The sequence below is a fragment of the Ranitomeya variabilis genome, chromosome 5, assembly GCF_051348905.1.
Source record: "Ranitomeya variabilis isolate aRanVar5 chromosome 5, aRanVar5.hap1, whole genome shotgun sequence".
Classification (NCBI taxonomy): Eukaryota; Metazoa; Chordata; class Amphibia; order Anura; family Dendrobatidae; genus Ranitomeya; species Ranitomeya variabilis.
The window spans coordinates 236,183,694-236,208,236 of record NC_135236.1 but is presented as its reverse complement, the minus strand read 5'-3'; the positions used below and the strand labels follow the sequence as shown (position 1 = coordinate 236,208,236).

The 24,543-nt window shown below is 42.8% G+C and overlaps 1 protein-coding gene across 6 annotated transcripts in view; it reads right to left on the bottom strand.

Annotated features, from left to right (window-relative positions):
* Positions 1 to 24,543, bottom strand: part of OTUD7A (OTU deubiquitinase 7A) — a 314,106-nt gene that overhangs the window by 12,485 nt on the left and 277,078 nt on the right. For all 6 annotated transcript variants that reach the window (XM_077263911.1, XM_077263915.1, XM_077263913.1 and 3 more), the window contains one exon: positions 768 to 882. In XM_077263911.1, the coding sequence (XP_077120026.1) occupies positions 768 to 882 (115 nt within the window). The remainder of the gene's footprint in view (positions 1 to 767; positions 883 to 24,543) is intronic.

Sequence of the window (24,543 nt, the reverse complement as noted above, 5' to 3'; positions counted from 1 at the left end):
ATATGTGTTCTACCTTGAAAAACAAAAATGTACACACACATGAAAAATGGATGTGTGAACGAGGCCTTAGGCAGAGCTACAGGAGAGGGAGCTTACATTTTTCTGTCATCCAGCTGTCCTAACTATTTCAAGGTTTCTGGGTTTTTTTTAATTTTTTTTTATTTTACTGCTGGAGTGCCATGACTAATGTAAGTTCCCTGCCCCTAAGCCTTACTAGCCGTTGTCTGTTATTGGCACCGCTCCAGTCGGTCTCCAGCAGGTTGTGACAGTGTTTGCTGGGCGAGCTGGAGGTCACTTCTCAGTGTAAGTCTATGAGAGCCAGAACAAGGTTCTCAGACTTACACTGAGAGCTTGTGACCGTTACCTTTGACATCCGGCCAGTTAGAACATGGCAGACCAGAATGGAGCAGCAATGGCAACAGCTATAGACTACAGCTCTTAAGACTAGGGGCAGGGAACTCAGATTAGTTGCACCACTCCAGCGATGCAATTAAAAAAATGCTGGAGTGGTGCTTTAATAAAGAATCAGCCTTGTTCTTCTTGCAGATTGCTATGTATAGTCATATAAAGAAGCCAAGTTGAATCCACCTTAACAAAAATATATATATATATATATATAAAAAAAATATTCTACACATCAAAATACATGCATTTAAGTATAAAAAAAACAACATTGGTAGCCTTTAAATAATATAATCAATAGAGCTGACATTCTCTGAAACCATGTGCAGAAATGGAATCTTCGAACAGTAAATAATGAATATTACCTGGCCAGCTTAATGTTGTCATTATCATCCTTTCCCCATTCCCAGTCCTTCCCAGGGTCAACTGCAAAGTGCAAAGGTAGAAGCTTGTGTTCAGAGTCGGTCAACGGAATAACAGCTGTGGGGGAAAAAAACAAACACATAAGACTATGTATTTTGACCTAGAAATTAACAAGATGCAAAAAATATATATCATAGTGGAGTATGAACTAACATTCGCAGATAAAGATTAACATGATTCTTTTCTCACTGTTATAAAACAAAAATCCCTTAACTATAAACTTGTTTGGAATATCTGTGTGTTGTAGTAGTGAATTACGGCCACAAGATGGCAGCAGAGTCCAGGTGACCACAGGTTGTTTACATCCAGGAGACATCACTATAGAGGCCACTGCTGACATCATTGTGGCTGCTGACTCCAGAGGAAAGTGTCAACTCCCCCGACATCCCCCAGGTGCACCGATAAGGGCTGTGATCTCCCGATCGCTCACATGAACACTAATTAATGTTATGGGCAATTTCATATATTAAGTTTCAAAAAACACGATCCTTGTTGAATAAAAGAAATGCCTTCAGAAAAGCCGCACTAAATATACAGAACACACACAGAAATGATTTACATTTTCAAAAATCTGAAAGACTGGAATCTCTCAAATTTATTTAAAAAAAAAAACAACATTATTTTGGAGGCCATTTTCTGTCAAAAGCATCCAACTACTGCTACTATTTGGCACAGACAGTAGACCAACTAGAAACCTGTGTGGTATTTCTCCACTATCTGCTATCTGTGGACGGGAAGTACTCACTTGGCCGGTCGCTGAGCTGGGACACTCGGGGTTAAAACAAAAGACCATTCAGTTTATTAATACACAGCATAAACTGAATCTCAGAACATGCAGCACCCAGTGGACCATTCGGCCCCCCGTTCGGCTTTACAGTACCCACGGTTCTCGCTGAGGCTTGGTGTGCCTAACACGGATTAGTCTTCATTAACTGTCCGTGACGACCGCACAGGTTCCCGGATTCTTGTTATCCTTAGAGGTGTCCTCTCCGGAGGTATACCACAGGCCTCCTCTCTCTGGCTCAGCCGAGTCAGCACTGCCCGTGCACAAAACACACAGAATCCATCTTGGGTGCTCAGACACAGCCCCTTGGGTGGGGTATGTAGGTGACTAGACCCATCCATCTCTCCAAGTCACCTGGAAGCCTTCGCAATTTACAGTAACCCTCAGCAGTAGATCTACTGAGCAAAACAAGCCCAGGCTTCCATCACAGGGCCACCCACCTCTGTGATAGATACCGCCCATTTACCACATGGCCACCTGCCATACCACACCTGCTAGCCACTACAGCAGACATATATACCAGTGAGCGCTGGCTCTAGATGCTGCTCTTGCATCAGTTTTCAGCTCTTCAGAGGTCGATAACAGATTGGTAATCGGACCATCAGCACTAAACCTAAAGGATAGAGAGGAGCAGGCTGCACAGACTCGGATTCGCCAAATTGTTTGGATTTTACAGGTAAATTATATCCAGACCCCAGAGCATAATAAACATAAGATGTAAAAGAGGAAAAGAAAATGTAACAAGAACCTCACCCCTCACCTGTTCTGCTGACCCCGCAAGTAGCCCACCATCCTGTCTTCTTTGCCTCGTCTAGTCCCATTTCCCCCATCAAATGTATCTGCTGCCTCTTCACTCCATGCCATGTCTTCTGGCAAATTTAGGCTTTGGACCTCACTGCTTGTCATATTATGATGCCACAGCGCGTACGGACGTCAGAGGCCAAGTCATGCTGGAAGTCCTGGCCTGGAGTGAGTAGGATGAAGGGGAAAAAGAGGAGGTATGGAGGTCTGAATATTATATTCAGACGGGACATGTGAATAACACATATGTGTATACACACACACAAACACACGCTATATATGTGTGTGCATGTATTTATGCATGTGTGTATATATACAGTTCAGACCAAAAGTTTGGACACACCTTCTCATTTAAAGATTTTTCTGTATTTTCTTGACTATGAAAATTGTACATTCACACTGAAGGCATCAAAACTATGATTTAACACATGTGGAATTATATACTTAACAAAAAAGTGTTAAACAACTGAAAATATGTCTTATATTCTAGGTTCTTCAAAGTAGCCACCTTTTGCTTTGATGACTGCTTTGCACACTCGTGGCATTCTCTTGAACACATACAGGCGGAATAAATCAGACCACTGCCATCTTTGTGTAGACAAATAGCGGCGGTCACATTAAAACTGTGCATGCGCTCCACCTGTACAAAGATGGCGGCAGTCAGTGAATCATTCAGCTGATCCTGGCAGCGGTGTGTCCGCGACGGTGTTCCGCAGGTGGTACCGCGCAAGAGGCTGCGTGAGTGTGTGTGTGAGAGTTTGTGAGTTTGTGAGTCTGTGTGTGTGAGTCTGTGTGTGTGTGAGAGTGTGTGTGTGTGTGTGTGTGAGAGTGTGTGAGAGTGTGTGTGTGATTGTGTGAGAGTGTGGTGCGTACGGCGTATAGAGTGTGTGTGTGTCTGTGTGTGTGGTGCGACGGTGTTCTGCTGGTGGTACCGCGCAATAGGCCGGTACCACCAGCAGTTTCCATATTGCGACACCCATCACTTGGGTGTCCTAATATGGCGGTCGGTGAACTTCCTCTGCTTGGAATTCTGGGATATGATGACATCTAGACGGAACAGGAAATTAAAACATTACAAGGCAAATATATATATATATATATATATATATATATATATGTATATTTATTTTACTCACTTATATGGCTTCATTTATTCCACAGCACTTTACAGACATCATCATCTCTGCCCCTACTGGGGCTCACAATCTACATTCCCTATCAGTATGTGTTTGGAGTGTGGGAGGAAACTGGAGAACCCGGAGGAAACCCACACAAACATGGGCTCATACTTGCCTATAACTTGTCAGTCTTAATATCATGTAATTAAAAAATTTTGAGACACAAACAGAATTTGACATAAAGGCCGAGATGTTTATTTAGGGTTACCCAAAGTAAATTCAAATAATAATACATTTTAATCAAATATTTAATAAATAATTATACCAAAAATTACCTCAATACATTAACCCCTTCCCGACATTTGACGTACTATCCCGTCGAGGTGGGGTGGGCCCGTATGACCGCCGACGGGATAGTACGTCATAGCCGATCGGCCGCGCTCACGGGGGGAGCGCGGCCGATCGCGGCCGGGTGTCGGCTGCATATCGCAGCTGACATCCGGCACTATGTGCCAGGAGCGGTCACAGACCGCCCCCGGCACATTAACCCCCGGCACACCGCGATCAAACATGATCGCGATGTGCCGGCGATGCAGGGAAGCATCGCGCAGGGAGAGGGCTCCCTGCGGGCTTCCCTGAGCCCCCCGCAGCAACGCGATGTGATCGCGTTGCTGCGAGGGTCTTACCTCCCTCCCTGCCTGCTCCAGACCCGGATCCAAGATGGCCGCGGATCCGGGTCCTGCAGGGAGGGAGGTGGCTTCACAGACGCCTGCTCAGAGCAGGCACTGTGAAGCAGCCTGTACTTCTCGCAGATCGGTGATCTGTCAGAGTGCTATGCAAACTGGCAGATCACCGATCTGTATTGTCCCCCCCTGGGGCAAAGTAAAAAAGTTAAAAAAAAAATTTCCAAATGTGTAAAAAAAAATAAAAAAAAATATTCCAAAATAATGAAAAAAAAAAAAAATATTATTCCCATAAATACATTTCTTTATCTAAATTAAAAAAAACAAACAATAAAAGTACACATATTTAGTATCGCCACGTCCGTAACGACCCAACCTATAAAACTGCCACACTAGTTAACCCCTTCAGTAAACACCGTAAGAAAAAAAAAAAAACGAGGCAAAAAACAACGCTTTATTACCATACCGCCGAACAAAAAGTGGAATAACACGCGATCAAAAAGACTGATATAAATATCCATGGTACCGCTGAAAAAGTCATCTTGTCCCGCAAAAAACAAGCCGCCACACAGCATCATCAGCAAAAAAATAAAAAAGTTATAGTCCTGAGAATAAAGCGATACCAAAATAATTATTTTTTCTATAAAATAGTTTTTATCGTATAAAAGCACCAAAACATAAAAAAATGATATAAATGAGGTATCGCTGTAATCGTACTGACCCGATGAATAAAACTGCTTTATCAATTTTACCAAACCCGGAACGGTATAAACGCCTCTCCCAAAAGAAATTCATGAATAGCAGGTTTTTGGTCATTCTGCCTCACAAAAATCGGAATAAAAAGCGATCAAAAATGGTCACGTGTCCGAAAATGTTACCAATAAAACGTCAACTCGTCCCGCAAAAAACAAGACCTCACATGACTCTGTGGAGCAAATGTGGAAAAATTATAGGTCTCAAAATGTGGAGACGCAAAAACTTTTTTGCTATAAAAAGCGTCGCTGGTTTCACACTTCCGTTTTTGTCTGCAGCGTTTTTTGCACAAAAAAACGCATGCGTTTTTTCCCTATATTTAACATTGAAAACGCATGCGGTTTTTTTGTACGCGTTTGGTCGCGTTTTCAAACGCATGCGGTTTTTTTCTGCATGCGTTCATTTTCAGAAATACAACCTGCAGTATTTTCTTGCGTTTTTAAGCACATGCGTTTGTTTGCGTTAAAAACGCATGCATTTTTATCGAAAAAAAACAGAAAACACACTGAAAAGCCACCCACCACCATCAAGGTGATAAAGGGATCCAAACCCTAACCCTAACTCTACCCCTAACCTCACCCCTAACCGTTTAATGAACATTTTCTGACAGTCATAGTGCCACGTATTTCAGTGCCACGTATTTCAGTGCCACGTATTTCAGTGCCACGTATTTCAGTGCCACGTATTTCAGTGCCACGTATTTCAGTGCCACGTATCACGTATTTCAGTGCCACGTGTTTCAGTGCCACGTATTTCAGTGCCACGTATCACGTATTTCAGTGCCACATATTTCAGTACCACGTATTTCAGTTGCACGTATTTCAGTGCCACGTATTTCAGTGCCACGTATTTCAGTGCCACGTATCACGTATTTCAGTGCCACGTGTTTCAGTGCCACGTATTTAAGTGCCACGTATCACATATTTCAGTGCCACGTATTTCAGTGCCACGTATTTCAGTGCCACGTATTTAAGTGCCACATATCACATATTTCAGTGCCACTTATTTAAGTGCCACGTATTTCAGTGCCACGTATTTCAGTGCCGCGTATTTCAGTGCCACGTATTTCAGTGCCACGTATTTCAGTGCCACGTATTTCAGTGCCACGTATTTCAGTGCCACGTGTTTCAGTGCCACGTATTTAAGTGCCACGTATCACGTACTTCAGTGCCACGTATTTCAGTGCCACGTATTTCAGTGCCACGTATTTCAGTGCCACGTATTTCAGTGCCACGTATTTCAGTGCCACGTATTTCAGTCACGTTTAGGGTTAGGGTTAGGGGTAGGGTTAGGGCTAGGGTTGGAGGTAAAGTTAGGGTTGGGGCTAAAGTTAGGGTTGGGGCTAAAGTTAGGGTTAGGGTTTGGATTACATTTACGTTTGGATTAGGGTTGGGATTAGAATTATGGGTGTGTCAGGGCTAGGGGTGTGGTTAGGGTTACCGTTGGGATTAGGGTTAGGGGTGTGTTTGGGTTAGGGTTTCAGGTAGAATTGGGGGGTTTCCACTGTCCAGGCACATCAGGGGCTCTCCAAGCGCGACATGGCGTCCAATCTCAATTCCAGCCAATTCTGCGTTGAAAAAGTAAAACAGTGCTCCTTCCCTTCCGAGCTCTCCCGTGCGCCCAAAAAGGGGTTTACCCCAACATATGTGTTATCAGCGTACTCGGGACAAATTGAACAACAACTTCTGGGGTCCAAGTTCTCTTGTTATGCTTAGGAAAATAAAAATTTGGGGGGCTAAAAATCATTTTTGTGGGAAAAAAAGATGTTTTATTTTCACGGCTCTGCATTATAAACTGTAGTGAAACACTTGGGGGTTCAAAGTTCTCACAACACATCTAGATAAGTTCCTTGGGAGGTCTAGTTTCCAATATGGGGTCACTTGTGGGGGGTTTGTACTGTTTGGGTACATCAGGGGCTCTGCAAATGCAACGTGACGCCTGCAGACCAATCCATCTAAGTCTGCATTCCAAATGGCGCTCCTTCCCTTCCGAGCTCTGCCAGGCGCCCAAACAGTGGTTCCCCCCCACATATGGGGTATCAGCGTACTCAGGACAAATTGGACAACAACTTTTGGGGTCTAATTTATCCTGTTACCCTTGTGAAAATACAAAACTGGGGGCTAAAAAATCATTTTTGTGAAAAAAAAAAAAGAATTTTTATTTTCACGGCTTTGCGCTATAAACTTTAGTGAAACACTTGGGGGTTCAAAGTTCTCAAAACACATCTAGATAAGTTCCTTGGGAGGTCTAGTTTCCAATATGGGGTCACTTGTGGGGGGTTTGTACTGTTTGGGTACATCAGGGGCTCTGCAAATGCAACGTGACGGCTGCTGACCAATCCATTTAAGTCTGCATTCCAAATGGCGCTCCTTCCCTTCCGAGCTCTGTCATGCGCCCAAACAGTGGTTCCCCCCCACATATGGGGTATCAGCGTACTCAGGACAAATTGGAAAACAAATTTTGGGGTCCAATTTATTCTGTTACCCTTGTAAAAATACAAAGCTGGGGGCTAAAAAATCATTTTTGAGAAAAAAAAAAAAATTATTTTCACGGCTCTGCGTTATAATCTGTAGTGAAACACTTGGGGGTTCAAAGCTCTCAAAACACATCTAGATAAGTTCCTTAGGGGGTCTACTTTCCAAAATGGTTTCACTTGTAGGGAGTTTCAATGTTTAGGCACATCAGGGGCTCTCCAAACGCAACATGGCGTCCCATCTCAATTCCAGTCAATTTTGCATTGAAAAGTCAAATGGCGCTCCTTCCCTTCCAAGCTCTGCCATGCGCCCAAACAATGGTTTACACCCACATATGGGGTATCAGCGTACTCAGGACAAATTGCACAACATTTTTTGGGGTCCAATTTCTTCTCTTACCCTTGGGAAAATAAAAAATTGGGGGCGAAAAGATCATTTTTGTGAAAAAATATGATTTTTTATTTTTACGGCTCTGCATTATAAACTTCTGTGAAGCACTTGGTGGGTCAAAGTGCTCACCACACATCTAGATAAGTTCCTTAGGGGGTCTACTTTCCAAAATGGTGTCACTTGTAGGGAGTTTCAATGTTTAGGCATATCAGGGGCTCTCCAAACGCAACATGGCGTCCCATCTTAATTCCAGTCAATTTTGCATTGAAAAGTCAAATGGCGCTCCTTTCCTTCCGAGCTCTGCCATGCGCCCAAACAGTAGTTTACCCCCACATATGGGGTATCATCGTACTCAGGACAAATTGTACAACAACTTTGGGGGTCCATTTTCTCCTGTTACCCTTGGTAAAATAAAACAAATTGGAGCTGAAATAAATTTTGTGTGAAAAAAAGTTAAATGTTCATTTTTATTTAAACATTCCAAAAATTCCTGTGAAACACCTGAAGGGTTAATAAACTTCTTGAATGTGGTTTTGAGCACCTTGAGGGGTGCAGTTTTTAGAATGGTGTCACACTTGAGTATTTTCTATCATATAGACCCCTCAAAATGACTTCAAATGAGATGTGGTCCCTAAAAAAAAATGGTGTTGTAAAAATGAGAAATTGCTGGTCAACTTTTAACCCTTATAACTCCGTCACAAAAAAAAATTTTGGTTCCAAAATTGTACTGATGTAAAGTAGACATGTGGGAAATGTTACTTATTAAGTATTTTGCGTGACATATGTCTGTGATTTAAGGGCACAAAAATTCAAAGTTGGAAAATTGCAAAATTTTCAAAATTTTCGCCAAATTTCCATTTTTTTCACAAATAAACGCAAGTTATATCGAATAAATTTTACCTTTAACATGAAGTACAATATGTCACGAGAAAACAATGTCAGAATCGCCAAGATCCGTCAAAGCGTTCCAGAGTTATAGCCTCATAAAGGGACAGTGGTCAGAATTGTAAAAATTGGCCCGGTCATTAACGTGCAAACCACCCTTGGGGGTGAAGGGGTTAAAATCCTGTCCACCCAGCATTAGCTGGGCGACCCCCTAAAAACGAAACACCGTGACAAGAAAACAAATAATTAAGTAGGGCCGGGTGGGCTGGGAGATACTTCAATGTACAATCTTCAGTCAGACGACTCCAGATCCAGAAAGCAGAGGTTTAAATAGATGCCCATTTCCCCCCAAAAAATCGACAACTGCGAATCAAAGTCCTGTTACCAAAATCTGCCTTATCACATGACATACTGAAGAATCATCTAGAAGGTTGTTACCACTGACTAAAAGAACCTTATTTAAAAGGGGGGTGAAAAAGGAAGCGATAAATGGAATGTACCACATTATTAAAAATTAATAACATTAAATTTAATGAAGGCAAAATGATCCCAAGTGCCCCCTTTGATGATATATTACGGGGTCACATGGGGAGAACATAGAAATTCAAGGAGAATTCAATTCCACTCAAATAAATTCGCTCATCTTTACTTACCTTGCAAGCTCCTAGCCAGAACCAAAGTAACATAACCGCCAGCGGTTCAGCAAAACCACTGCTTCCCAAGCTCTAATGCTGGAGGAAGAAAGGGAGACTAAATGCACGGCTCCACTGATGCACAGAAATGGGTTTTTGCAAATATTAGAAAAGCAATGCTCCACTTCTTAGGAGAGCTGAAGCATTGCTTAGTGAATGGGTAGCGCTGCTTTTCTCCTGTTTGTCAGCTCTGAGAGTGACATTGTATTTTTCCTTCTGTTGGATTCATTTATGGGACAGAAAAGCATAATGGAAAATAAAATATGAAACATCAAATACCAAACGGAGAGCACCAGGCCAGGCGGCTATACATTCCACGTGCAATGTGAAGTCACTCTTCAGTGCCAGGGGGGAGACTGACACTTTCATAAGGCACAAACCAATGACAGGTATTTAGCATTCTAACTTCGTACTGGTAGAAAAAGACTAATTAATTTCTAATTGTACTTTTTGCACTGAAAGGGCAACACCCCAAAACACTATCTGCAAACTGAGACTCTGGTTTGGCTTTTATCCCAAGTCATGTGGCAATGCTCATTAGAGGGTCAATAATGACTTTTAGGATTGCTACTTCCAGTAGACGGGCACTAGAGTTCAAGTCCTCTTCCTCACTGAAGAGGTAATTAGCATATTTATTTCCTCACATAAGAAACATAAGGAAAACAAACAGATTTAAGGGTCACATGGCCTTATAAATCGGACGAGGATCGCAACGCAATGCTCGGACTGGCCATCGGCTCTCCTGACAGGTGCTTGTACTTCTATGCAGTGGTCACGCTCGGGTCTGGAGAGTCGGACAGCCAGTACGAGCATTGTGTTGCAATCTTTGTCCGAGTTATAAGGCCATGTGATTCTCCCCTGACTGAGATGAAATCAGCCATCATGCTGCCGCCCAGGGCTCCAGGTTTCTTGGGCACCAGTGATTACCACATTCTATTGTATCTGAATCCCGTTCAGCTCTCTGGCAGTGCTACACTGGTTCTACAAAACTTTTCAGAGCCTACTAATAACTTTTTAAATTAAAGGAGTTTTTCACTTTCAGAAAAGCCAGTTGCTTTGGCTGCAGTTTATTGAAAAAAACAAAACACGCTTTACTCACCTTCCCTGGGCCCAGCAATTACTACTGCTAATGAACATTATTGTTTGCAGCACTGATTTTACATTGACAACGCTGCAGCCGATCGGTGAACTCAGTGCCTTAGAGCGGTTTGTGTTGCCTACTCATGCAGAGCCACTGAGCTCACTGATTATTTGCAGCGCTGTCGACGGGACCTTCAGCGCTGCAGGCAATAACGAGCATCAGGGAGCAGTGGCGGAGACCTCATATTTGCAGACCCTCCTGCACAGGAGAGTCTGGGAATATACCAACCTGAACCATTCTGGCAAAGTAGATGTAAGGTGAAATGCATTCTTTAGGGGCAAAACAGGTGTTTTAGAATGACCCTTGCTGGATGATTTTCACTAACATTGGACAATGTGAAGAATGAAAGTTGTGATTATTAAGACAATGACCAAAATATATTTGGAAACATTTCTTTCTGCCCTTTTTTTCTGTTGCCCCTTCTAGTGTAATGAGATGGACATACTGCCCACTTTCCCCCTGGAAGACACGAGTACTGTTATGATGTATAACGTGTATTGTGCTATGTGTTACTAGTGTTGGTATTGTAATCTGCCCAGCCATTGGAAGAATTAGTGTAGAAAAGCCGCGGAGACACCATCACGTGTTTCTCAACGCAAGCAATGAATAGCCAGGTCTTTCACCGGGAAGGAACAACCACGGGAAGGGCAGCATCCAATAAAGGAAAACCACCTATGCCAAAACATGGTATCCATCCACAGACAGCTGTTTCGGGGTATTTGCCCCTCATCAGTGTGGAGTAGGAAACTGGCTATTAGGAGCAATGCGCGGTGTTGGATGTTTTGATCTCCCCGAGGTCATTCACCCTTATGTTTATAGTCTTTTCACTAGGCACTGCTCCTAATAGCCAGTTTCCTACTCCACACTGATGAGGGGCAAATACCCCGAAACAGCTGTCTGTGGATGGATACCATGTTTGTCATAGATGGTTTTCCTTTATTGGATGCTGCCCTTCCCGTGGTTGTTCCTTCCCGTGAAAGACCTGGCTATTCATTGCTTGCGCTGAGAAACACGTGATGGTGTCTCCGCAGCTACTCTACATGCATTTGCATATTTCCCATCAGGGATGGGGGCAGTGTTCTGGATCACTGCGTTGAGAAACACGTGATGGTGCCTCCGCAGTGTTGGATGTTTTGATCTCCCCGAGGTCATTTACCCTTATGTTTATAGGAAGAATTAGAGCTGGGACTAACCCAGAGTGGGAGGGACGAAGGTGAAGTTACAGGGATAGCTTCCTGTCAGAAAGACAGATCGGGCTTAGCGTACACCAGAAGCAGACCTATAGTCTGAATAGTGAGCAGAGTCGCATGACATGGGTGTCCATGACGTGAGTGGAGACAGAGACAGTGGACAGCGAGATCCGAACCAGAGGAAGCAATGTAACCAAAGGAAATAGAAATCGGTCTTGGGACAAGATGCCTAGCAGTTCAGCCTTGAGATTATAACTCAAAGTGGTAACGAGCTAGGAAGATACAGGGAACGCAAGACGAATTGAGTGCCATGGGCAGGAGTTCCAAGGCGTCAGAAGCAGTGAAGCTAAGTACCGGCCATAGTGGCAAATTAGTTCCCTTAAGAGGAAAAGAGGATGCGGAACCACGGGATGAAGCGTAGGGCTCTCACTTACTGCAGTGACTGTAGTATTGAGCTAGGTTGTGGAAGACAACGGAACTTGAGGCAGAAACAAGTAAGCTTGAAGGAATTAGAGAGATCAGGTGTGAAGTTGCTTCATATTGTAAAGGAAACAAGTTATGCACCCCCTATCTATTGTACAAGGTTTCTACCATGTTCGTGTTAAGTAAAAGACTGTTTATTTTTGAGTGGTGGTCTCCCTCATTGAGCTTTCCAACATCGGGTCCTGGCCACCCAAAGTAATTGGTATCATGTGGTCTGCAAAGGCCTTGCACGCCCATAAATGAAGCCCACACACCGGCCAGGAACCCCATCTTCCTGTAGCGTGCCAGGGTGTGAAAGACGAGTACCTCGCTCACGGCTACTAACCCACACTACATTACAGTAAAGCTTCCAAGTATCCATTTGGACACACAATTTTCCTTCTATTTTTCCAAGAGCCATAACTTATATATTTTAAAATGACAGCCGTATGAGGGCCATGTTGTGGGATGAGTTGTACTTTTGAATTTCACCATTCATTTTATAATATAATGTACATTGAAATGGTGAAAAAGAACACCACCATTCTACCACTGTTTTTTCCCCACTTATACCATTCAATAGGCAATACTAAAATTGTAAAATATAGTTGTTTTAATGTTTAAAAAAAACTTAAATTGTGGAAATACATATTTGGTTTATGTCACCATTTTCGGGGCCCGTATCATTTTAAATTTTTTTTTTGTCGAGGAAGCTGCAAGGGTGTGTTTTTTAGCATGCAAGTTGCAGACACCATTGGTATCATTTTGGAGTGAATATAATGTTTTTAGCACTTTTTGGATATTTTGGGAAGGTGCGACAACTGAAAAACAGCAATTCTGGCTTGTCATAAATGAAGTTATGAGTTATACAGATCAAAGACCGTGGGCATTTCATCACTGCCTGTATCCCCGACCTGCTGTGAACAGGTATTTGAAGCAGGTTATCGGATGAAGAGCAGACATGGAGTGTGTACACAGAGCAATTAATAGGTAGCTGTTAATGTTGGATAGTCGTTTGGGCCAGCAGATGTGTCCCTGTAGCCTGTATACTGGCACAAGTGTGTTAATTGTAGGAGAGTCAATGATGTCTCCTTGTGTAGCTGTTCCATATCAACTCCATAGACAGCACAAGGTTAAACAATATTTTAAGGTTTTTCAAATGATAATTCTAGCTTTAAAATATTCATGGATATATCCATGATCAGGAGGCCTACTCGCATCTGTGGGCAAAACTGCAAATGTTTAGGTAGCTGGCAACCCACAGGAGCGCAATATCTCCTTTAATTATAGATGTATTGTATTCCTGTAAAGTACTGTATGTATAAAATGCTTGAAGGACGTTCATTAAGATGATAGCCATATTATGTTGAGGAAGTGTCTAGTGGAGAATATACGGTAACGCAGAACAAAAATGGGTGCTATAACTGGATAAGAATCAAATCGGCTATCCTCTTCTTATCTCAGCCGAGGGAGGAGGGATCTATTAAGATCTTTTATAACATATCATCTAAGAAATATCCGTATCAGTCCCGTGCAGAAGCAGTAAGTATTGCAGGTCTGTCCCTAATAGCGTTCACCTCCACCTGAAGCGCTTACGGATCTGATTCGTAACACAGAACTGTATTTTATCCCTTTTATTTTATACTCTATTTTATATTGTTTTCTGCTTCTATTTAAGTCCTACATGTATGGCCATCTTTTGTAACTATTTCCTTTATATATTAAATCCAAAATTTAATAAGTCTATCCTGCGTTGCTCTAACATACTCACAATCTTGAGAATAGAAAATACCTTGGTTGTGTTACTTTGTAGCCAGAGTGCAAGTAGTGAACTGTTCAGGAACTTGGGAAACCTGGGTGTGCATGTGTACTAGTGTGGTGCCCTGTGCATGCATCTCGCTGGCCTGGTAAAACACACGAGTTGTGGCAGCGAAACGTGTGTTGTGGATGTGGGGAGAGTCTGTGAGTTGTACTTCGCTCCTTGGTGGCAGATTCCAATAGGTGACTGGACGAGTGAATGCCTACCGGAGTCCCCCTTTACGGTCGCATTCAAGGCACAAGTGTCGTAAACGAGTGGATTGGTGTCCATAACATAGGATTTTGGTGTTTTTTTTCTTTTTATGTTTTTCTTTGTCTTTGGTGACTGGAGACTGCAAGTATAGGCTGACAGACGCCATGGCAACCCATCAGCACACCATGATCATTTTGCGGGGGAAGATGTGTGCAATGGGTGCCTAAATTGGTATGTCACAAATGATGCAGTCACGGACTCTGTACACTGTTTACATCTTACTACCGCTGGAGCGGATGGCTGGTCGGTGGGGGTGCTGGGTATTGGACCTCCAACAATCTGATATTGATGATGTATATTTGAGTGATGCTGTCAAGATGGCAACCCTGGAAAACCCTATTAATGTTGAAGGCCCACAGCTATAAACATCCTTTTGAGACACTTATGCTGTCCAAAAAGACACCTGAGAATTTGTAGACTTCTTGTCTTGTTAGGTCTTCTCTATATTGCACACAAGGGGTTAGCCACTTTTTGGGGCAATTCTTTTTTTTTTTACTTAAAGGAGTTGGCCACTACTAACTAGGACAACCCAGTCTCATTCCCCATGTTTGGTCTTGATAAAATAGAAACACCTATACTCACCTCCCATGACAATGCCGTTCCAACGCTTTTGAGCAGTTGTTATTACACGTGAGACCGGCGTCTAATTAGCACTGTATGGAGGACCATGTGGGGCACATTATACTGCATGGAGGACCATGTGGGGCCCATTATACTGTATGGAGGACAAGGTGGGGCCCATTATACTGTATGGAAGACAGGGTGGGGATCACAGTTGGGGCATCATACTGTGTTGGGGTCACCATACTTTGCCGGTGGGGTAGAGGGCAGTGGGTACAGTAGAGTTAAATTATACCATGCTTGTGGAGGGTACTGTGGAATATTTCACTGTGGGGGGTATTATACTGTGTTTGGGGATCAGTTTTGCTGGCATCATACTTCATTGGGGCAATGAAAGGAATCTGAGGAATTCAAGAAAAGTTTTTTTTTCTTCCTTTTGGGGGGTTTGCCAAATCAGAACGTCTGCTATTGGGCCCCATGATGTCTATGTATGCCCCTGCACGCAAGGAAATAACCAATGCTCAGGTCATGTGATCTGTGTTTTAAGATCTAGTAATTAAAATGTACTTTGTCGGCGGGACAACCCATTTAAGTTTGTTTCCATATGAAAAGGTTCATCGTCATATTTGATAAGGAAAAACTTCAATTGTTGACTTTTTTTTTTTTAATAAATATCAAGGTTGGCCGGCAACTTTTTCAAGTTTTTAATTTTGGCCCTCTATATATTAGAGTTTGACATCCCTGATCTAGTATATATCCATCATCTTTGCACATCACTTAATCTGTAATTTGTTGAATGCATTATATTTCCGGTATGTGTCACATGGACGGCACACGGATTTCAGACGGATGTATGCGATATGTGTTTTACAGTCCGAGTGATCAGTGCTGCCGGTAAAAAAAACGAAATGTCTCTGTGTGGTTCAAAAGGACATGTAAGCAGCGCCATAGATTATAATGGGTGTGTGTATGTACGCGTTTCCGGTACATGTGAAAATGAACACCACACGTACCGGAAACACGGACGTGTGAAGGAGGCCTAATATGGAGCTTCATCTTACTAATTAGGAGCTTCTTCTGACTTTTTTTCTACATTTTACTTGTGTGTTATTTTGTAAAGTGCTGTAGAATATGTTGACAATATATTATTATTCAGAGGTCCAAACTTCGAGCATCGTATTGGAACATATTGCATTTTATTAATTTGTAATTTAAAATATCTCACTTTAGACCCAAACTAATAATTATGGTAAGGGTAACGTTGTGTCCGCCATTTTATTTGGCTTTGAAATGTGGGGCACAAATACACAATGGTCAAACACATCTCACTTGTGAGGAACGGATTATAAGAATCTGTGATAGGCTTTCATATTTCTATGATATAATGAAATATATCCTCCATGAAGCCTGGAATAGCCATCATATTTCACCGAGATGCAATAAAACCAAGCGGGCGATGTATATTTAAGTCATTCAATTCCAAACGGTTTTAGTCTTTCACCCCCTAAGGACAATGCTCTGCTACGGAAAACTAAAGGCTCCGATATCAAGGAGAACCCTGCTCTCTTATAGCCAATTTATCAGACACAGAAAATGCAGGATTTTACTGGCGAGATCTCAGAGGTTTTGTGCGGAGAAGGGCGCACAGTTCTGCTCTGCTCTTGTGTGGGCAGCGGCTTTGACAAGTGTCAGATACTAATTAGATTTTTAACTTCAGCTCCTAACTTGATTTCACAAAGGAAAATGCGAAGTACGGAGTTCAATTCTGATGTGTTGGGGGTCAACAACGGCGGAAATCGGGATAATTACACAAGCAATAAGCTTTTTTCTAACAAAGACATGTAATTGCATATATAATGTAAGAGAATTTACATTTTTTTTTTTACAAATTATAAAATATGCTAAAGCATATTTTTTATTCCATTTTCTATTTGGTCTGGGCAGCCATCTTGAATGAGCAGTTCCAGAGATTTGCTTCATAGCAGGCACTTGGTCATCAAAACTTATTGACTTCTATGGGAGAATATTGTGGGCATATCTGTGTCAAGTGAGGAGAAGCTGTATCTATCACCTATACTAATGTCCCCAATTACTCATTGGACTAAAGTCAACCAAACCTGTCGACATTGGCAGGAGGGCTCTTGACTCTCTAATGACAAATGCCAGTGGAGAGAAGGATCAGACCTATTGAAATGCAATGGCTGATACTTTGGTGTTTCCATCCAGATAACCTGCTCCGGCAGCAGTGACTCTCAGAGAATGTAGGAGTGCTCGGCCAAGATTAGCATTCCTGTATATTGGGGAGTCAGGAGAGAAAAATGTCTGTCGATAGATTCAGCTGACAGCTATCAATGTTTATTGGGGTCTGTACGATGTCATCCTGTTCTATCTGCCTACAGATTTGCATAAAAGGAATTGTAATCCCGCTCTCTGATCCTAATGCAACGACTTGTAACCCTAACCACGGTGTGCAGAGTGCAAACTTATAAGTGATGCCTGCACAACAGGAAACATCAGCCTATATTGAGGGCTCAGTGTAAAAATATGTTTCAGATGACAGCTTTTTAACTTTCTAGAAATAGAAATAGAGTCCATTTAAAGAGAAACCGTCACCAGGTTTTTGCTACCTCATCTGCACAATGTAGGAAAAGAGACCCTGATTCCAGTGATGTATCACTTAGTTTACTGGGTGCAACAGTTGTGACACAGAGTTCTTAGATGCAGTACGTAGCAGAGCTCAGAAAGCTAAGGCTAGGTTCACATTGCGTTAGGGCAATCCGTTTAGCGCTAGCGGATTGCGCTAACGCAATGTATTTTTAGGGGTCGCATTTGGGGTTCGCGTTAACGTCCCCGCTCTCGCAGATCCCCGATCTGCGAGAGCGGGGAACGGACCTCGGGCGCGCCTCGGACGCTGCAAGCAGCGTTCGATGCGCGCTACAAAAGAACGGCACATCGCTAGCGCGAGCCGAAAAAGGCACGCGCTAGCGATGCGCATCAGGCAAAAAAAAAAAAAAAAAAAAAAAATCTATAAATCTTCAGCACAGCGAGTGTGAGCGAGCTGAGTGTGACCTGAGCGTAAGTGTGAACGGCGGTAAGTGTGTGACTTGTGATTCAGTGACTTTGGAATCAGGGAGTTTCCAAGGGAGGAATTGCTTCTGTTTTTTTTTTGTTTTTTTGGGTTTAATTAATACTTTGTATTTATTTTTAATTAACGTTTCTGTGTGGTGCAATCCCCATTAGGAAATGTGCTCCACAATTGTTAATGCCATCCAGTGTACATCTTGCCACATGTATGCAGTCCTTGACCAGGCGGTCGAGGGTGCATACTGCTGTGCGAGATGTGAGCACATTGTGCATTTGGAAACCCAGATACTGGATCTAAATGTGCAGCTGGCAACACTGAGATCCATAGACAATATGGAGAGGAGTCTTCTGCTCACAGAGCAGACGCTCAATGGGATAGATGAGGAGGGGGATGGTAGGATGGAGCTGCAGGACAGTGTGGCAGTTAGCTGGGTGACAGATAGAAGGCGGGGTAGAGGGAAGAGTGCCAGGGAGGCTAGTCCTGATCTGGCACACCCCAATAAGTTTGCTAAGTTGGCAGATGAGGGGGGTGCCAGTGAAGGGGTAGCACTGCTGCAGCCAGGCATGTCCTCTGAAAGCCGGAGGAGTGACTGCTCCAGTAAGGAGGGAAATAGGAGAGCAGGGCAGGCCAGACAGGTGCTGGTAGTGGGGGACTCAATTATTAGGGGAACAGATAGGGCAATCTGTCACAAAGACAGGGATCGTCGGACGGTGTGCTGCCTACCTGGCGCTCGAGTCCGACACATCGCTGATCGGGTGGACAGATTACTGGGAGGGGCTGGTGAGGACCCAGCGGTCATGGTGCACATTGGCACAAATGACAAAGTTAGAGGTAGGTGGAAGGTCCTTAAAGATGATTTCAGGGAATTAGGCTGCAAGCTGAAAGCAAGGACCTCCAACGTGGTATTTTCCGAAATACTGCCTGTACCACGTGCCACGCCAGAGAGGCAACGGGAGATTAGGGAGGTTAATAAGTGGCTCAAGAATTGGTGTAGGAAGGAGGGGTTTGGGTTCCTGCAGAACTGGGCCGACTTCTCAGTTGGCTACAGGCTCTACGCTAGGGACGGGCTGCACCTCAATGGGGAAGGTGCAGCTGTGCTGGGGGAGAAAATGGTTAGAAGGTTGGAGGAGTGTTTAAACTAGGGATTGGGGGGGAGGGTATTCATTTTATAGGAGGGGAAGATAGTGCAGATAGAGACCTGGGCACAAATAAGGAAGTTGGGGGTGGCGGTGGCATGGGGGGGTGGGGTTAGAACAGTTAGTAATTTAAGAAAGAATAGAGGTACAGAGAGTAACATCAAGTGCATGTATACTAATGCCAGAAGCCTCGCCAACAAAATGGATGAATTAGAACTAATGTTGTTGGAGCATAATTATGACATGGTGGGGATATCTGAGACGTGGCTGGATGAGAGCCATGACTGGGCTGTTAACTTGCAGGGCTATAGCCTTTTCAGAAATGACCGTACAGATAAGCGAGGGGGTGGGGTGTGTCTGTATGTAAAATCGACCTTAAAACCCATCCTGCGTGATAATATAGGTGAATCTAATGAAAATGTAGAGTCTCTGTGGGTGGAGATAAGGGGAGGGGGAAAAAATAATAAATTACTGATAGGGGTTTGTTATAAATCTCCAAAACTAATGGAAGCAATGGAGAATATCCTCGTAAAGCAAATAGATGAAGCTGCGACTCAAGGAGAAGTCATTATTATGGGGGACTTCAACTATCCTGAAATAGATTGGGGAACAGAAACCTGCAGTTCCAGCAAAGGTAATCGGTTTTTGACAACTATGAGAGACAATTACCTTTCACAACTGGTTCAGGACCCAACAAGGAGGGGGGCACTGCTAGACCTAATATTAACCAACAGGCCAGACCGCATATCAAATATAAGGGTTGGGGGTCACTTGGGGAATAGTGATCACAAAATAATAAGTTTTCATGTAACCTTTAATAAGATGGGTAGAAGGGGGGTGACAATGACACTAAACTTCAGGAGGGCAAATTTCCAACGGATGAGAGAGGATCTTGGTGCAATTAACTGGGACGATATCCTGAGACACAAAAATACACAAAGAAAATGGGAGACATTTATTAGCATCCTGGATAGGACCTGTGCACAGTATATACCGTATGGGAATAAACATACTAGAAATAGGAGGAAACCAATATGGCTAAATAGAGCTGTAAGGGGCGCAATAAGGGACAAAAAGAAAGCATTTAGAGAATTAAAGGAAGTAGGTAGTGAGGAGGCATTAAATAAATACAGAAAATTAAATACATTCTGTAAAAAGCAAATCAAGGCAGCAAAGATTGAGACAGAGAGACTCATTGCCAGAGAGAGTAAAAATAATCCCAAAATATTCTTTAACTATATAAATAGTAAGAAACTAAAAAATGACAGTGTTGGCCCCCTTAAAAATAGTCTGGGTGAAATGGTGGATGAGGATGAGGAAAAAGCCAATATGCTAAATGACTTTTTTTCATCAGTATTTACAAAAGAAAATCCCATGGCAGCCAATATGACTAGTGATAATAATTCCCCATTAAATGTCACCTGCTTAACCCAGCAGGAAGTACAGCGGCGTCTAAAAATAACTAAAATTGACAAATCTCCGGGCCCGGATGGGATACACCCCCGAGTACTGCAGGAACTAAGTATAGTCATTGATAGACCATTATTTTTAATCTTTAAAGACTCCATAATAACAGGGTCTGTACCACAGGACTGGCGTATAGCAAATGTGGTGCCAATATTCAAAAAAGGGGCAAAAACTGAACTCGGTAATTATAGGCCAGTAAGTTTAACCTCTACTGTGGGTAAAATCCTGGAGGGCATTCTAAGGGATGCTATGCTGGAGTATCTGAAGAGGAATAACCTCATGACCCAGTATCAGCACGGGTTTACTAGGGACCGTTCATGTCAGACTAATTTGATCAGCTTCTATGAAGAGGTAAGTTCCGGACTGGACCAAGGGAACCCAGTGGACGTAGTATATATGGACTTTTCCAAAGCTTTTGATACGGTGCCACACAAAAGGTTGTTACATAAAATGAGAGTAATGGGGATAGGGGAAAATATGTGTAAGTGGGTTGAGAGCTGGCTCAGGGATAGGAAACAAAGGGTGGTTATTAATGGAGCACACTCGGACTGGGTCACGGTTAGCAGTGGGGTACCACAGGGGTCAGTATTGGGCCCTCTTCTTTTTAACATATTTATTAATGACCTTGTAGGGGGCATTCAGAGTAGAATTTCAATATTTGCAGATGACACTAAACTCTGCAGGGTAATCAATACAGGGGAGGACAATTTTATATTACAGGATGATTTATGTAAACTAGAAGCTTGGGCTGATAAATGGCAAATGAGCTTTAATGGGGATAAATGTAAGGTCATGCACTTGGGTAGAAGTAATAAGATGTATAACTATGTGCTTAATTCTAAAACTCTGGGCAAAACCGTCAATGAAAAAGACCTGGGTGTATGGGTGGATGACAAACTCATATTCAGTGGCCAGTGTCAGGCAGCTGCTACAAAGGCAAATAAAATAATGGGATGTATTAAAAGAGGCATAGATGCTCATGAGGAGAACATAATTTTACCTCTATACAAGTCACTAGTTCGACCACACTTAGAATACTGTGCACAGTTCTGGTCTCCGGTGTATAAGAAAGACATAGCTGAACTGGAGCGGGTGCAGAGAAGAGCGACCAAGGTTATTAGAGGACTGAGGGGTCTGCAATACCAAGATAGGTTATTACACTTGGGGCTATTTAGTTTGGAAAAACGAAGACTAAGGGGTGATCTTATGTTAATGTATAAATATATGAGGGGACAGTACAAAGACCTTTCTGATGATCTTTTTAATCATAGACCTGAGACAGGGACAAGGGGGCATCCTCTACGTCTGGAGGAAAGAAGGTTTAAGCATAATAACAGACGCGGATTCTTTACTGTAAGAGCATTGAGACTATGGAACTCTCTGCCGTATGATGTTGTAATGAGTGATTCATTAATTAAATTTAAGAGGGGACTGGATACCTTTCTGGAAAAGTATAATGTTACAGGGTATATACACTAGATTCCTTGATAAGGCGTTGATCCAGGGAACTAGTCTGATTGCCGTATGTGGAGTCGGGAAGGAATTTTTTTCCCCATGGTGGAGTTACTCTTTGCCACATGGGGTTTTTTTGCCTTCCCCTGGATCAACATGTTAGGGCATGTTAGGTTAGGCTATGGGTTGAACTAGATGGACTTACAGTCTTCCTTCAACCTTAATAACTATGTAACTATGTAACATTGCTGTCAATGGGTGCGCTAACGGACCCGTTGCACGGCGTTAATTGCGACATTTTCGCCGTGCAACGCTGTCCGTTAGCGATCACCCAAAAACGAAATGTGAACCTAGCCTAACCCTGCCCACACTAGGCTCCGTATATACATTGTATATGGGCAGTGAGCTGCTCATCAGAGGAGGGGCGTGGTTAGACAACTTGGCACGAGGGAGTTAATCTGAGCAGTGATAAAACATTCACTGTATAGAAAGCAACAGCACACAGCCTAATAAGTGTGATATCCCCGAAAACAGTGTATCAGTCCCTATCTCATGCTGCAATCAGATTACATAGCAAAAATCTGCTGACAGATTCTCTTTAAAGGGAACCTGTCACCCCCAAAATCGAAGGTGTGCTAAGCCCACCAGCATCAGGGGCTTATCTACAGCATTCTGTAATGCTGTAGATAAGCCCCGATGTATCCTGAAAGATGAGAAAAAGAGTGCGCAGGTGCCGGGAAAGGTCCCGGCACTTGCGCACTGCAGTACTTTGCTCTGCCCTCAACAAAGTACACCTGCGCAGGAGCCGCAGTGTGAATACAAGAAGAGGACGTCATCGTAAGAAGATGGGAGGCCCCGGGACCGCCCCTGGGTGAGTATAATCTAACCTCTTTTTCTCATCTTTCAGGATACATCGGGGCTTATCTACAGCATTACAGAATGCTGTAGATAAGCCCCTGATGCTGGTGGGCTTAGCACACCTTCGATTTTGGGGGTGACAGGTTCCCTTTAAGGACACATTCACAGCCTCTGTAGTAATCAAAGTAAAAACATTGCTTTTTCCCTAACCAACTGTCATCTCCTATCTCAGTAATGGGAAAATTAGACATCGCTGATAGGGTTTTACCTGTGAATTGAGAGTGAAAGATCAACCAAGGAGGACAAATCAGCACATTTCTCTGAATATTTTAAAGTTGCTTCTTTTCATATGTAATATTCAGCTTTGAAATAAAAATTAAAACAATGGACACTATGATTTTCAAAAGTCGCATTTTGCAGAAATTAATAAAACCTGAACGATGAGACACGTGCTCCATATTAGAAATGCAGGTAATTGAGAGTGTATACTGAATAGAGAACCAACAGAATATGAAGGAATATTCACACTAATCATTAATTAATGCCACCATCATAATACGTTGTTTCCATTATATGTTGTATACTGATACATACAGGCTTGTATAAAAACCGGTTCACATATCCAGGTCCTACTAGAGCGCTAGAGATGACATCTCTGGTGTTAGAAGACAAGCTCGCTGCTGGATATATTATCTGCTGCATGTCCCGCATTTGCTCCCTGCCTCTAACACGTATAGTAATGGAGTCAGTACATTACATGCCAGATTGGCGCTCCGCCACAACACATTCTAAATGTTTAAGTCACTTTAATGTTGTCACACTACCCTCAGGTTCACATTCAGGCATCTCCAGCCGGGCTCCAGCCCAAGGTTTCCTGCCAAGTAGGATGCTAATAAGCATTCAGTATTAGTTGGTGGAGGACTGCATCCAAATCTGTCGACCTTGCTGCTAACAAGCTTCTCTGACGATGTCCCCGGTTATTTGTGGATTTCCAGCAACTACTATTAGAAGATTCTATCTGCGTTGTAATAATTCTTATTACCAGGCTTTACTAATATTATATTTTACAATCATATATTATGCAAGTTCTCAGAGCTGTACATGGAAAATAATGACTCCCACCAGTCTAGGTCAGTGTTACCAGAAAACAGTTTCCCCTCTGTGGAACTACAAGTCCTAGTCTCATCTGTGAAAAAATTGAAGTTGTGTTGACTTTTTTTGTCCAATGTCAAATATCTTTGAGCAGACTGGGATTATTTGCCATCTACACTGTCAATGTGATAAGTGACAGCATTTGCTGCTGAATATTATGTAATCCTTGAATTATTTCCATCCAAGAAATCCAAAAGATTTCCAAAGGTCCTGGATGGGTATTCCAATCCCCAAGATCCTATTGCAATACGTAGTAGGTGTAAGAATAATAATATTATTATTAGCAAATACCTCCAATTAGAATTGCAGTGTAGTTCTTCTGATTCACTATGTCGCTTTCCCAGGTGCAGGGCATTGCAGTAGCTTAGATATCCATGGTTACAACCACTAACCACTGTCACTTGCTACTGCAATGGCCTGCACATGGGGAAAAGCGACATAGCAAATCTGAAGAACTATACTACATTTTTAATTGGAGATTTTTGCTAATATTATTATTACTACTCCTACTACATATTGGGATCGCATCTCAGAGATAGGAATACCTCATAAATGAGATTAAA